The 13,771-nt window shown below is 64.5% G+C and overlaps 1 protein-coding gene across 4 annotated transcripts in view; it reads left to right on the top strand.

Moving 5' to 3' along the window:
- The first annotated feature begins 362 nt into the window (after positions 1–362).
- The window catches only part of CHID1 (chitinase domain containing 1), a 22,627-nt gene continuing 9,218 nt past the window's right edge, over positions 363–13,771 (top strand). Inside the window, exons 1-8 of one of the 4 annotated variants that reach the window (XM_066371922.1) lie at positions 363–480; positions 8,052–8,206; positions 8,601–8,750; positions 8,938–9,070; positions 9,569–9,613; positions 10,574–10,680; positions 11,338–11,399; positions 12,761–12,853. In XM_066371922.1, coding sequence (XP_066228019.1) covers positions 8,096–8,206; positions 8,601–8,750; positions 8,938–9,070; positions 9,569–9,613; positions 10,574–10,680; positions 11,338–11,399; positions 12,761–12,853 — 701 coding nt within the window. In that variant the 5' untranslated portion in view covers positions 363–480; positions 8,052–8,095. Of the gene's footprint in view, positions 481–1,987; positions 2,036–2,870; positions 2,998–3,094; positions 3,230–8,051; positions 8,207–8,600; positions 8,751–8,937; positions 9,071–9,568; positions 9,614–10,573; positions 10,681–11,337; positions 11,400–12,760; positions 12,854–13,771 lie in introns of those variants that run through there. The other 3 variants (XM_066371869.1, XM_066371824.1, XM_066371971.1) reach the window with 3 other exon arrangements.

The following is a 13,771-nucleotide window of genomic DNA, read 5'->3' as shown; positions in this document are numbered from 1 at the left end:
GAGGAGCTGCGCTTCAAGCCAGAGGGCCTGGATAAAGGGCTTACATGCAGACTTAAGTTGAATTTAAATAATTAGGATTTATGGATGCGATAAATTCCAAACCTGATTTTTTTTTTTGAGAGAGAGAGAGAGAGAGAGAGGGACAGGGACATCGAGCTGCTCCTGTATGTGCCCTGACTGGGGAATGGAACCAGCAACCTCCATGTTCTGGGACAACACTCCAGTCACCCGAGCTCTCGAGCTGGGGCTTAACCTTTGTTGATCTTTAGAGAGACAGAGAGAGGAAGGAAAAGAGAGGAGAGAGGCAAAGGAAGCATTTGTTGCTCCACTCAGTCGTGCGTTGCTGTTTATTTTAAGTTGCTTCCTTGTGTGTGTCCTGCCCAGGGATCGAACCTGCAACCTACCTTGCTGTTTCGGGACAACGCTCTTTCAACCGACTGAGCTCACCGGCCAGGATCCCAAACCTAATTTTTTAACCTGGTAAGTTTAATTTTATAAAGATTGTTATTCCTTTTCCAAGCTTGGCAGATTTTTTTTTTTTTTTTTTTCATTTTTCTGAAGCTGGAAACAGGGAGAGACAGTCAGACAGACTCCCGCATGCGCCCGACCGGGATCCACCCGGCACGCCCACCATGGGGCAACGCTCTGCCCACCAGGGGGCGATGCTCTGCCCATCCTGGGCGTCGCCATGTTGCGACCAGAGCCACTCTAGCGCCTGAGGCAGAGGCCACAGAGCCATCCCCAGCGCCCGGGCCATCTCTGCTCCAGTGGAGCCTTGGCTGCGGGAGGGGAAGAGAGAGACAGAGAGGAAAGCACGGCGGAGGTGTGGAGAAGCAAATGGGCGCCTCTCCCGTGTGCCCTGGCCGGGAATCGAACCCGGGTCCTCCGCACGCTAGGCCAACGCTCTACCGCTGAGCCAACCGGCCAGGGCCCAAGCTTGGCAGATTTTAAAGTCATTTTTCAGGGGCCTCTGCATAATATTTGGTCCCATCTACAAACTCAGTCCATTAAGCATTTTCAACATTCAAACTGAATTTATACATTAGGTATCTTTTATTTCCTTTATAAGTACTTTAGCATGTGTGGCTCGACCACAGCACCTTGGTGCTTGAAGAACCCACCTCATCAGTAGGTTACATTTTCTTTAAGTGTGGTGAACCCTACGTTGTCTTACATGTTCCAGAAACATGCAATACCGTGGTGTTCAGGTTTCGTGTAATACGTCAATGCTAACGCTCTGGTTCTGGTCCTCTTCAACCTTCCTATGCCTCATTCTCAATCTTCCCGTGGCTGAAAGATGTGTACCCACTTAAGCCAGCTTTCACTCCGGGGTCCCTTCGCACCACGGTGGCAGCCGGGAGGCTGACAGCTTTGTCAAGACCCCTGAATTCTGCCCAGTGGGGGCTCTGCAGAAGGGGGCCGGTGCTGGGCTCCCCGCCCTTGCTTCCCACCTGCTCTTGAGATCCGCAGTGCCAGCTCCCAGGGAACCTTGAGTGGATTTTACACTTCTTCAGCTCCAAAGACTCCTGAAGTCTATGGGATCCTAAGGTGACTAAGTGCCTTTCTCAGTGAGAGACCTGTGATCTTGCTGGGATCTCCTTGGTATTACTAGGCTCGCACCACGGTCAGGGCATCTGGCATAGCTTATCGGGGGCCCCCTCCATAGCTCTTGCGTGACTTGTGTTCACTACCCAAAAGGTCAGGCGTCAGTGCTGAGCTGGGTGCCAGGCACACTGAGCTAGCTGCCCAGGGACACTTGACAGTTGGTACACAACATGCACCAGCACACCCACCAGCCCCAACTACCCTCTGGGAAGACTGGCGGGAAACATGGGGAAGAGAAAGAAGAAAATGCAGGGTCAACAGAATGAGAACAAAGTTCAGTTCAAAGAGCAGCAGAAATGGGGAAACAGCCGAACAGGGCGTCCTGGGGTGGGTGGGGCAGGGACAGGGTGGGGACCAGCTGTGCGGTTTTCTGCAGGAAACTGCTGGGAACGGCTAAGGACAGGTGCGGGGATCTTCCTGCTTGTATCAGGTGATTAAAACTGCTGGCCACCTAGGCGTTCAGACCATCCCCGAGACCCTTGACTTCTCTTGCTGGGAGCTGGCTGAGATGGAGGGGTTGCGTTTGCATCTGCAAGGTGGTGCCACTATCCCTGGAGGCGAGCACGAGACAGCGCCGGGTCTCGGGTGTATGGGGTTTTCGTGTCCCTGCGCCAGTGTGGACATCACTAGCCCATGGATGGCCAAGGACTGAGACTCACCCAGGGAGATGTGGGGGATGGCGGAAGAGGGTTAGGCTGGAGGGGGGGGGGGCGGCCACCAGAGGGAGTTTGGAGGAAAGCCTGGAGAGGCGATTTCTGAATTCAAAAGAGAAAAGAACGTGGGAAGCCAGAGAGGTAGGTCCTCCGCGGTCCCCTCGGCCATACGCCCACGCGGGGCTGAAAACCTGAAGCCTCGGGCGCTCTCTGGTGGTCACACGTGGCTGCAGCGCTGACCTTACGCCAGCCGCCCAGGCTTCCAAACAGCGCCTGCGCTGGGGAGGCAAGGGGGCCGCCTCCCGGACACGCCGTGATGCCTACGAGGAGACCAAGACACCCCCCCCAGAACCCCGACCCCGCGCGGCAAGGCTGTCGGACTCCCTGGGGAGCCCGAGACCCGAGGATCGCTCCCACGAGCCCCTGGATTCCCCTCTGCCCCGCCCATGGGCCCCGCCCCCCGGCTCGTAGAGACAGGCCCCGCCCCACTCCGGGGCTCCTCCCCTTAGGCCCGCCCCCGGCCCTGCCGCCAGGCCCCGCCCCGATTCCGGCTTCTCCCTTCGGCCCCGCCCCTAGGCCCCGCCCTAACGTGCCGTGCGTGGCGCCGGCGGCGCGGAACTAGCGTGGGCACGGCGAAGAGGCGCGGGCGGGCGTCCTGGGGGGCGGGACTTCCTGCAGTGCTGGCGAGCGTCTTCCGGGCGTGCGCGAGGGTGGTCCGGCCGGCCTCCGGGACATGAAGGTGAGCGGCCGGCCGGGGGAGTGTCCGCGGGCCCTGTGCGGCTCCGTTCTCCTCTGCGACGCGGGCGCGCGGGCGGTGCCGGGGAGAGCGGAAGGAGAGCGAGTGCGGACGAGAGGCGCTGGTGTGCGGGGAGGACGTGGGCGTGGGGCAGTGAGCGTGGACGAGCGTGCGGGAAGATCCTGAGTGGGAGCCGCGCGCACGGCTTAGGGTGGCAGGTGGCTGTGAGCAGGCGGTGAGGCCGGGAGAGTGGGTGGCCGCCCTGTCCCCACAGGGTGCCGGTGGCCCCATGCTGGTTGGGGTGCGCCGGGCTGGATGGACCCCCACCTCGCTCAGCACCCCACCCCCAGCCTTGAGCGGCGAGACTTGGCGCACCCCCGAGGATGACTCGCTGCCCCCTCGCTTCCCGGGTCACCCGAGCTGAGCCCGGAGAGGTCAGGGGACAGGGGCTGGTGGCAGGACCGGATCTCTGTGGCTCTCCTGTCTCCATCGCCTTGTCGTTAGTGTAGCGCAGTGGCCACGCGCCCTCTGCTCGCCTCCTCATCCGTCGGCATGATGGCAGCGCGCGCCGGGGCGTGGAGAACCCATTCATGGTGAACTCTCGGCCTGACGCGCAGCACGTGGTCAGTCAGTGTCACCGGAGTGGTGGGGGGCTGCGGCCCTGCCTCCCTGCCGCCTTCAGCCTTCCCGCAGGGACTCAGTTGACTCCAGAATTTTCGTTCACAAGCAAGAGCACGGCTGAGTGCCGTTCTGTTAACGACAAAGTCGGTTTGGGTCCGGCCCAGTGTTGGTGACACACGCTCAGGGTCCAGTCCTTTAGCATTCCTCCAAATTGCCTGTCACTGAATAGCGAGACCAGTGTGACAGGTAAAGCCAGTGCCTGGGAAGTGACGCACAAGGGGGACGGTCAGAAGACGGGGGGCTCTGTGCGGGCCTTCAGTCTGCGCGCACATGTGCACACACCGTGTGTATGCGTTGCGTGAACCGGGTTGTGGCCAGCACTCTCAGTGTAGGTTTCAATGAGAAACACGAACGTCACCACGGGGACTTGCTGTCCTTTGGTCACGGGGCTGAAACAGTCCTGGGAGCCTGGAGCCTCACGTGGAAGGCTCCAGGCCCTAGCAGTCACAGAGGTCTGAGGCCCCATCTCCAGTGGCCCTCTGGTTCACATTTGTAGCAGCTTCTTTAGGTGAGCACAGGTGTGCAGTGGTCATTACACACTGCTCTCCCTTGCCAGGCCTCTTCCACACAAAGGGGGTCATCAGTGGTCAGGGACGAAACCTGTCTGACACAAGAACGGGGTGTGTGAGCCTAGCAGTTGGCTCTGGAAGGAGCATGTGCCTTGGGCAGAGATGACTAGCGGATATCTTCCCCAGTGCACAGGGGGGGCCCGTGGGAAACGCCCAGACAGGGTCTTGCACCGCAGGAGCACCCCACACACCAGGCAGCGCACACACCACCAGGTCCCCACCACCCAAGTGCCAGACGGTTGGTCTGGAAAGTTCCCTGCTGGTCAGGGAGCAGCCCAGCACTCCCAAGTGCTTCTTCCTGGAGCCACTGCCCCATCGCCCCCATAGCTCCTGGGCACAGGCCATCTGCAGTGCCGCCCGCCCAGGCCTCCAGCTTGATCTGGTTCTCCTTTCAGTAACCCTCCTCAAGACAGAAGCCAGCTGCACCTGTCTTTCTCCGAATCAGCCCACATCCACCCTTGCTTATTTCTTCCTTCCCTGTTGTGTGAAGTCAGAGGTCAAGGGTCAGGCAGAGGGGTCTCTGTCCACCTGTGTGCAGGATAGCAGGTGGGGCAGCAGGCCATGACTGGAGGGTGGGAAGGGCACTGTTGAGCCCCCCACCCTTTTTACTGCTGTGGGAGCACCTCCTAGTTTACTTCACATTCCTTCTGACCCTCAGTGACCCGGACCCCCACCTGGAGCTGAGGAGATGCTTGTCATGGCGGGGATGTGAGAGGCCTGGGCTCAAAGACAGGGTGCTGGGCAGAGTGGGCAGGTCCCGCCTGTGTGCACGGCCCTCAGCTCTGTAGCATGTGGAAGCCCTTTGTTCCGGTGTCCCTGGCCTCACAGTGGCCAGGCTCCTCGGAGCGTGGCAGCTGCAGTCTTGGTCTGACCAGGGAAGCAATGGGTGATTCTGGGCAGCCTGGCCCTGCAGTGGCCAGAGCTCCCCTCCCTCCGGGCCCTTCCCAGACCTGGGGCTGTGCCCAGGGAGTCCAGTCTCGTGGCTGTGGGCTGGGGGCTATGGGCTATGGGCTGGGGCTTGTGGCGGCTAGATGGTAGGCTGGGCCCCCGGGGCAGGGTGAGGACAGGACCGCAGAGGTTGCAGTCCTTGATGCTGATGCCCGGAAGTGTCACTGAGAAGAGGGGCTTGTGGGGAGGAGAACAGAGTGATGATCAGGGTGTGGGTCTGCCTATCCCTCCCCCACACGGCTGTTAGGGTGAGTGCTGCCCTTGCCAGCAGCTGCGTGTCCCTTCTGTCCTTGGAAACCCTGGGACCAGGCCTTTTGTGCCTCCTGCGGAGGGGACTCCTGGGCTGCTTGCTCTGGGACCCTGTTCTGCAGCCCCATGCGGGTGTGCTGTGGGGAGAGCAGGTGCCACAGCATGGAAACTGCCCAGGGCAGCCTGGGGCCCTGTTCTGCAGCCCCACGCGGGTGTGCTGTGGGGAGAGCAGGTGCCACAGCATGGAAACTGCCCAGGGCAGCCTGGGGCCCCCTGGTCTGCACCAAGGAAGTGACAGCCCGGGCTGGGGCAGCCTGTGTGGCTTTGAGACGGGAAGCAGGTCGAGAGGCGAGTTTCAGAGGGCTGGTGGGCCTGGCTCTGCCTGCTGCTCCTGACAGGGTTACGTGCACCCTGCCTGGCCAGGAATGCACATGTCCACCCACTGGTCAGGGGACCGGGCCCCCGGGCTGGACTAGAGGGAGCACACGCCAGGGCCGACCGGGCCAACCTGCTGCTTACACCTGCACGCCTAACTTAGAGCCTTGTTGAGGAGGACAGTCAGGCTGGGCTGTGTGCTGCTCAGTTCCCCCGAGCGAGAAGACGGGGAGGTGTATAAACATGCACTGCAGGGCAAGCCCCGAGTGGGAACACAGACACGCAGGCAGAGCCACCGAGGACCGCTCGCCCCGCAGGGCAAGCCCCGAGTGGGAACACAGACAGAGCCATCGAGGACCGCTCGCCCCGCAGGACAAGCCCCGTGTGGGAACACAGACACGCAGGCAGAGCCACCGAGGACCGCTCGCCCCGCAGGACAAGCCCTGAGTGGGAACACAGACACGCAGGCAGAGCCACCGAGGACCGCTCGCCCCGCAGGGCAAGCCCCGTGTGGGAACACAGACACGCAGACACGCAGGCAGAGCCACCGAGGACCGCTCGCCCCGCAGGCAGAGCCACCGAGGACCGCTCGCCCCGCAGGGCAAGCCCCGAGTGGGAACACAGACACGCAGGCAGAGCCACCGAGGACCGCTCGCCCCGCAGGGCAAGCCCCGAGTGGGAACACAGACACGCAGGCAGAGCCACCGAGGACCGCTCGCCCCGCAGGGCAAGCCCCGTGTGGGAACACAGACACGCAGACAGAGCCACCGAGGACCGCTCGCCCCGCAGGGCAAGCCCCGTGTGGGAACACAGACACGCAGACAGAGCCACCGAGGACCGCTCGCCCCGCAGGGCAAGCCCCGAGTGGGAACACAGACACGCAGGCAGAGCCACCGAGGACCGCTCGCCCCGCAGGGCAAGCCCCGAGTGGGAACACAGACACGCAGGCAGAGCCACCGAGGACCGCTCGCCCCGCAGGGCAAGCCCCGAGTGGGAACACAGACACGCAGGCAGAGCCACCGAGGACCGCTCGCCCCGCAGGGCAAGCCCCGAGTGGGAACACAGACACGCAGACAGAGCCACCGAGGACCGCTCGCCCCGCAGGGCAAGCCCCGTGTGGGAACACAGACACGCAGACAGAGCCACCGAGGACCGCTCGCCCCGCAGGACAAGCCCCGTGTGGGAACACAGACACGCAGGCAGAGCCACCGAGGACCGCTCGCCCCGCAGGGCAAGCCCCGAGTGGGAACACAGACACGCAGGCAGAGCCACCGAGGACCGCTCGCCCCGCAGGTTGGACAGCCGGCCCGTGTGTCGTTCAGCATCCCCGTTTCCGGGCTGTCGTCTCTGGGTGAACACGGGGCTTGTAAATAAGGCCGGACCAGGCTGTACGGGTGCGTTTCCTGACACGTGCGCTGCCCAGTGCCTCCGAGTGCCCGTCCCTGTCCCAGTGGGAGGAAGTGCAGGCTACTTACTCTCTGCCACAGACATCCTCCCGTGCTCCCCACGGGGGTGGGGAAGCCTCCCGAAGGAGAGTGTGGGAGAAAGGACGCCCGGTGGGGGGTGTGTAGTGTTTACAGGCAGACTGTCACTCAGACAGGTTTCTCCAGCTTGAACCCCCAGAGACAGCTCAGGGGAAGTGCTGCTCGCTGGGGCTTCGCAACCTGCTGTCTTGCTTGTTTTTTTGTTTCCTGAATGAGAGTTTCACGCTCTCGCTCTCATGTAGTAAGCTCGACCGGCATTTTCACCCGTCATCTCCGCAGTTGCTGACGTAGGTGGAAAAGCCTCCCCACCCTGAGTTGACAGGAGCAGATGCTCGTGTCCTCAGTTCCCATGACTCTGCTACTTGTAGTGAAGCCCTCCGGCAGGGACTCCTTTGGGTTTGATGAGAGAGGAAGGGCCAGCATTCTCCTAGACGGCTGGCAGTGGTCATCGTGGCCCTGAGGCAGTGGTCGTCGTGGCCCTGAGGCAGTGGTCGTCGTGGCCCTGAGGCAGTGGCCACGGGCTCAGGGGAGACCTTTCTGGCTGTCTGTGATAGGACCCAGAGGCCTGGCTATGCTGGAAGCTGGACTGTGGCCACTGGGGCTGAGCCAGGGCCAGGGCATGGCTGTGTCCGGGGGCCACCGTCCAGCCCCGTGCTGTGAGGACCCAGGCCCTGTCACGACAAAGCTCCAGGTCAGCCGAGCGTGTGCCTGGCTCCTCTGGTGGTCCCCACGTGCTCTGCTCTCTCTGCAGCCTCCTGGGCCCCGCGGTGGGACCCCCGCTGTGACCTGCCCGCCATGAGGGCGCTCCTCCGTGTGCTCTGGCTCGCCCTGACCTGCGGCTCTGTCCACACCACCCTGTCAAAGTCAGATGCCAAAAAGGCTGCCTCCAAGACACTGCTGGAGAAGGTAGGGGGTCTGGGCACTGGCCAGAGGGCTGACCCGTTCTGCCTTCTTCCTGCCCACGGGGGCCTCGTGCCAGGCGGCCTGGGAGCCAGGAGGCTAAGGGCTTGGCTTCGTGCTGTCCAGGTATCTTCAAAGGGAGCAGTTTCTGGCGCTTGGGCCCAGGGCTGCACCTGTCCCCTGTGAGGTCCATGAGCGAGGCCGCACTCCCAGGGAGGCAGGGCGTGTCTTCAGGAACGGTCAGCTCCCTGGGAGGGAGTTTCCCTGCCGTCTCCTGGTCAGTGGCACTGTGATGACCCCAGCACAGTCCCCAGCTGAAGGGAGAGGACTACTCTGCCCCCAGGGGCCTGTTTTCTGCCCCAGGAGGGCAGACACTGACCACTCCTTCCTTTCATTCCAGACTCAGTTTTCAGAGAAGCCTGTCCAAGATCGGGGTCTGGTGGTGACGGACCCCACAGCCGAGGACGTGGTTCTGGAGCACCGCAGCTACTGCTCAGCGAAGGCCCGGGAAAGGCACTTTGCTGGGGACGTCTTGGGCTACGTCACTCCAGTAAGCAGACCCTGGTGTGGACAGGGACTGCCGAAGGCAGGGCGGCACCTGGGCCCCCCTTTCCCGGCCACTGCCGTTGTGGGGGCTCAGTGGGAATCGGCACAGGGGTCCTCTGGGAGCTTCTCCACTGGGCACAGCCCAGGACAGCTCCTGAACCCTCTGACCTCTGTCCTCTGTCCTCCACCAGTGGAACAGCCATGGCTATGACATCGCCAAGGTCTTTGGGGGCAAGTTTACGCAGATCTCGCCGGTGTGGCTGCAGCTGAAGAGGCGCGGCCGTGAGATGTACGAGGTCACGGGCCTCCATGACGTGGACCAAGGTTCTCCCCTTGCTGCCCCTCTGCTTGTCCCCAGAGGGTGTGCGGGAGTGAGGACGCCAGTGCCTCTGTGTGTCTGGGTGTGAGAGGGAGCGAGCGTGTGTCTTAGCATGTGAGTGCAAGTGTGTTTAAGAACGTGACAACCTCTGCGTGAGAATGTGGGTGTCCGAGTGTCTGTGTGGCAGAGCCTGGCCCTCGGGATGCCGCTGAGCTCCAGGAAACAGCCCCAGGGTCTGAGCTGCCCTGGCCCCGGCCGTCTGCAGGGCGGGGGGGACGGGGTCTGGCCCTCTGATGCCGCTGAGCTCCAGGAAACAGCCCCGGGGTCTGAGCTGCCCTGGCCCCGGCCGTCTGCAGGGCGGGGGGGATGGGGTCCGAGGAGGAGGGCCCTGCAGCCTCCCCACCTGCCTCCCCGCTGCTCTCCTGCTGTGGGCTGAGCATTTTCCTCCTCCCTGTGGGTGAGGGTTGTGTGCCCACACTGACTGTCCTCCTCACACCCCACAGGGTGGATGCGTGCAGTCAGGAAGCAGGCCAAGGGCCTCCGTATAGGTGAGTCCAGGGCGCCTGGGTGGTCAGGGCAGCTGGCCCTTAGGACACACACCAAGAGCTGGAGGCCCTGGTTGGTGTGATCCCCACCCCCCACCCCCACGAGTGGGTGAATGGGCCCCAGGGTCTTCCCCTGTGCTGGGAAATCCAGGCTGTGCTGCTCTGCACATTGGTCACTCCCTGACTGCTCAGAAACAAGGCCAGCCCCAGCCCAGCACCCGGGGCCCCCAGTCCAGCCAGGACCCTGCGGCCTTCGCGCCCACTGAGGCCAGCCCCAGCCCAGCACCCGGGGCCCCCAGTCCAGCCAGGACCCTGCGGCCTTCGCGCCCACCGAGGCCAGCCCCAGCCCAGCACCCGGGGCCCCCAGTCCAGTCAGGATCCTGCGGCCTTCGCGCCCACCGAGGCCAGCCCCAGCCCAGCACCCGGGGCCCCCAGTCCAGCCAGGACCCTGCGGCCTTCGCGCCCACTGAGGCCAGCCCCAGCCCCGCCAGTTTCTCCTTCCTTCACCCAGGAAGCATTAATTGAGGGTCTGCGGGCCAAGCCCGAGAGTGACGTCAGCCCTGCCCCGCCCAGCCTAGAGCTCTCGGCTGGCAAGAGGGGGACAGTCCCAGTGCAGCGGGGCCCGGGGCGTGGGGGCCGCCTGGGAGCAGGAGGAGCCCCGGGAGGGCCGAGAGAGGGGCACGTGGATGGGGAGCTGAGGGTCAGGTCCAGGTGGAGAGGGTCCAGCAGGAGCCAGGCAGTGAGGAGCCGGGAGAGCAGGGTTGGGCCAGCTGGGACCACGTGGGAGGACGTGCAGGGCCCGCAGCTGTGTCCTTCCCCGACCCCGGGGCCCTCCCTCGCCAGGCCGAGAGCTGCTGGGACGACCATGCTCGGTGCCCGGCCGTGCGGTCACTCTGCTCTAGGGGCCTGTGGCCACCAGTGGATGGAGCCGAGGGTGGGAGGTGACAGCGCCTGTCCCCCCAGTGCCTCGGCTCCTGTTTGAGGACTGGACCCGGGAGGACTTCCGCAGCGTCTCGGACAGCGAAGACGAGATAGAAGAGCTCAGCAAGACCATTGTCCAGGTGGCCAAGGTGAGGCCTGGCCCTCCACGGAGCGACGCGGGCTTCCCTGAGCTGCCTCTTGACCACAGGCAAGGGGCCCTCCCTTGGGTGACACCCAGCTGTCCAGTGCTGGGCTTCGGGGGTGGGGGGCGCCCCTCGGGTCCCCAGGGGTTGGGGAGGCACATGCATGGACAGCACATACAAAGGCTGTGGCCGCTCTGTCTTTGGCCTCTGTGGCGACCCCCGCTGCCCCCTTCAGAGAGACACTCCTGTGCCTGCAGCGTGACCCTCGGGCCGGGTCCTTCCTGGGTGGGCGCAGGCAGCTGGCCCTGTGTCTGCCCGGCACCCTTCCCTCCTGGCCACGGGGTCGCCCTGTCCTGTCTCCGGTCCTTCCTGGGTGGGCACGGGCAGCTGGCCCCGTGTCTGCCCAGCAGCCTTCCCTCCTGGTCACGGGGTCTCCCTGTCCTGTCTCCGGTCACGGGGTCTCCCTGTCCTGTCTCCAGTCCTTCCTGGGTGGGCGCAGGCAGCTGGCCCTGTGTCTGCCCGGCACCCTTCCCTCCTGGCCACGGGGTCGCCCTGTCCTGTCTCCGGTCCTTCCTGGGTGGGCACGGGCAGCTGGCCCCGTGTCTGCCCAGCAGCCTTCCCTCCTGGTCACGGGGTCGCCCTGTCCTGTCTTGGTCCTTTCAGAGCCAGCATTTTGACGGCTACGTGGTGGAGGTTTGGAGCCAGCTCCTGAGTCAGAAGCACGTGTGAGTGGGCCAAGCGGTCTGCCCACCCCCAGCCCCTGTCCGGGTGGAGGCGGGAGAGGCCCAGGATGGGCCTGCTTGGGAGGAAGCCTTCACCCCACGTCGTGGCTTCAACAGCCCTGACCCTTGCCCTGCGTGTGGTGAAGGGGGCAGGAGTAGCCACCCCAGGAGGATGCCCAGGCAGCGGCCAGCCGGGCTTGCACACCAGCAGGAGGTGCTGAGCACAGCGAGCCCTTCCAGGGCACGAGGAGAGGCCAGCGAGTGCAGCCAGGGCCCTCTAAGTGGACGGCCTGGGGTTCTCTGGGAAAAGAACCGCACAGGCTCTGCGCTCACCCTTCCCGTGAGGCTCGGGCCAGAGTCCCCTGCAGCAGCCGCTGCCCAGGGCCTGTCAGGGACTTGGGGGTCAGCTCTGCAGGAGGGGTGGGAGGGACCAAGTCCCGCCCAAGAGTCCTGCAGCAGCCACTGCCCAGGGTCTGTCAGGGACTTGGGGGTCAGCTCTGCAGAAGGGGTGGGAGGAACCAAGTCCCGCCCAAGAGTCCCGGATGCAGCCACTGCCCAGGGCCTGTCAGGGACTTGGGGGTCAGCTCCGCAGGAGGGGTGGGAGGGACCAAGTCCCGCCCAAGAGTCCCGGATGCAGCCACTGCCCAGGGCCTGTCAGGGACTTGGGGGTCAGCTCCGCAGGAGGGGTGGGAGGGACCGAGTCCCACCCACGTGTCCCGGATGAGCGTGCGGGGAGGTGGTGTACCTGCGGAGCGCCCCTGCGGGCAGCAGGAGTCCGTCAGCCAGCTGCAACTGCTTCTGGGACTGCTGTCCCTCCTGCCTGCCTGTCCCAGGAGGGCGCTGGGCTGGGACTCCCCGGCACCCCTCTCAGCTGTGCTGTCCCCTGTCATTCTGCAGGGCGGCCTCTGCCCCCTCAGAAGCAGAGTCCCCACAACGACCCCCTGTCTGCCAGGCAGGCGGAGGGCGCCCTGGGGGGGGGGGCGGGGGGAGTGGTGCCCCTCCACCCAGGTCAGGGTGGGCACGGGGCAGGGTCTCGCTTCCCCCTGTCAGAGCCCTGCCCCCAGCCCTGCCCCTGTCCACTGCTGCCCTGGGGGGGACTTGAGGCCCGGTTTGGGGGGAGGTAGATGGAGACAGTGTCATGCCCTGCGTGGTCAGGTCTCCAGACAGCTGCGGGCTCTGTCCACTCCGCCCAGCCCCACCGTGACTGCGTGGGAGGGCATCTCAGGCAGTGTGCGGACCGCTGAGTGGCTGGTGCCCACGGGCTGGGGGTGCCCTGTGCCTTCAGGGCAGGAACGGCAGGAAAGGGCGCCTGCCCCGCGCGGCCTCCGCGGGGTCTCCCGCTCTGACCTCGGGCTTCTCCACAGCGGCCTCGTCCACATGCTCACCCACATGGCCGAGGCGCTGCACCAGGCCCGGCTGCTGGCCATCCTGGTCATCCCACCGGCCGTCGCCCCCGGGTAAGTGCTGCGCTCGCGCGGGGCTGGGGGCCTTCAGGGCAGATGCGGCAGCAGCTCCAAGAGCAGGTGTGGAACCGGGGCCCGGACCCAAGTCAGCAGTCGGAGGCCGCGTCCCTGCAGCCTCGCGGAAAGACGAGACCCTCGTCTCGTGGAGGGGTCGTGAATCCCTCCGCTTGAGGGGCGGAGTCTCTTAGACACTTTCCCTCGCTCTCAGGCGAGACCCTGGAGCTCTGCGGCCGAGTGGACGCCCATGGGGCTCGGGCGCTCAGGCTGTGGCCCTGCTGCTGCCCTCCTCTCAAGACCTCTCTTTTGGAACCCGAGGGACAGGGACATGGAGGAGCCCGGGCAGCCTGGCCGCCGCGTCCATTCCGCCCAGGGCGTGACCTGAGGGCCACGGGCAGGCCTGAGGTGGAGGACCGGGGCAGCAGTGGGGAGGGGCCACGGTGGGATTGGCCGGGGGTTCTGCCTGGCCAGCCCCAAGGAGACCAGATGGCATGCTCCTTGGTCCAGAAGTGTCCACTGGGGACCTCCGCAGGTTGATAGACTCACACAAAAGACTTAGTGGACACTCACAGAACCTGAGGCGCTCCGGCAGCTGAGACAGGTGTCCCTTAAAATGGGCACCGTTCTCTGGGGACGGCGTGCCTGGCTGGCTCAACCCGTACACCCCACAGTGCCCACAGCGGCGGAGGCCTTGGGCCCTTTGCATGACCTGGTGGCCTCATGCCCACCTTTCCTTCCCGCTGTTCCGGGGCCCCCATCCGTTGGGGGGACTGCCACAGGGCTGGACATTGTATGGACCTGACTTCAGACAGTGTCTGCAGCTGCCACCCTCCCGGAGCCGGGCAGGTGGTGCTCCACCAGGAGCCAGCCCAGTCAGAGCCCCCGTGTGTGCCTCCTCCCACACGCACACACGTG

The sequence above is a fragment of the Saccopteryx leptura genome, chromosome 1 (genome assembly GCF_036850995.1).
Source record: "Saccopteryx leptura isolate mSacLep1 chromosome 1, mSacLep1_pri_phased_curated, whole genome shotgun sequence".
NCBI classification, from domain to species: domain Eukaryota; kingdom Metazoa; phylum Chordata; class Mammalia; order Chiroptera; family Emballonuridae; genus Saccopteryx; species Saccopteryx leptura.
The sequence above is the reverse complement of the archived record's forward strand: the minus strand, read 5'-3'. Positions and strand labels throughout refer to the sequence as shown.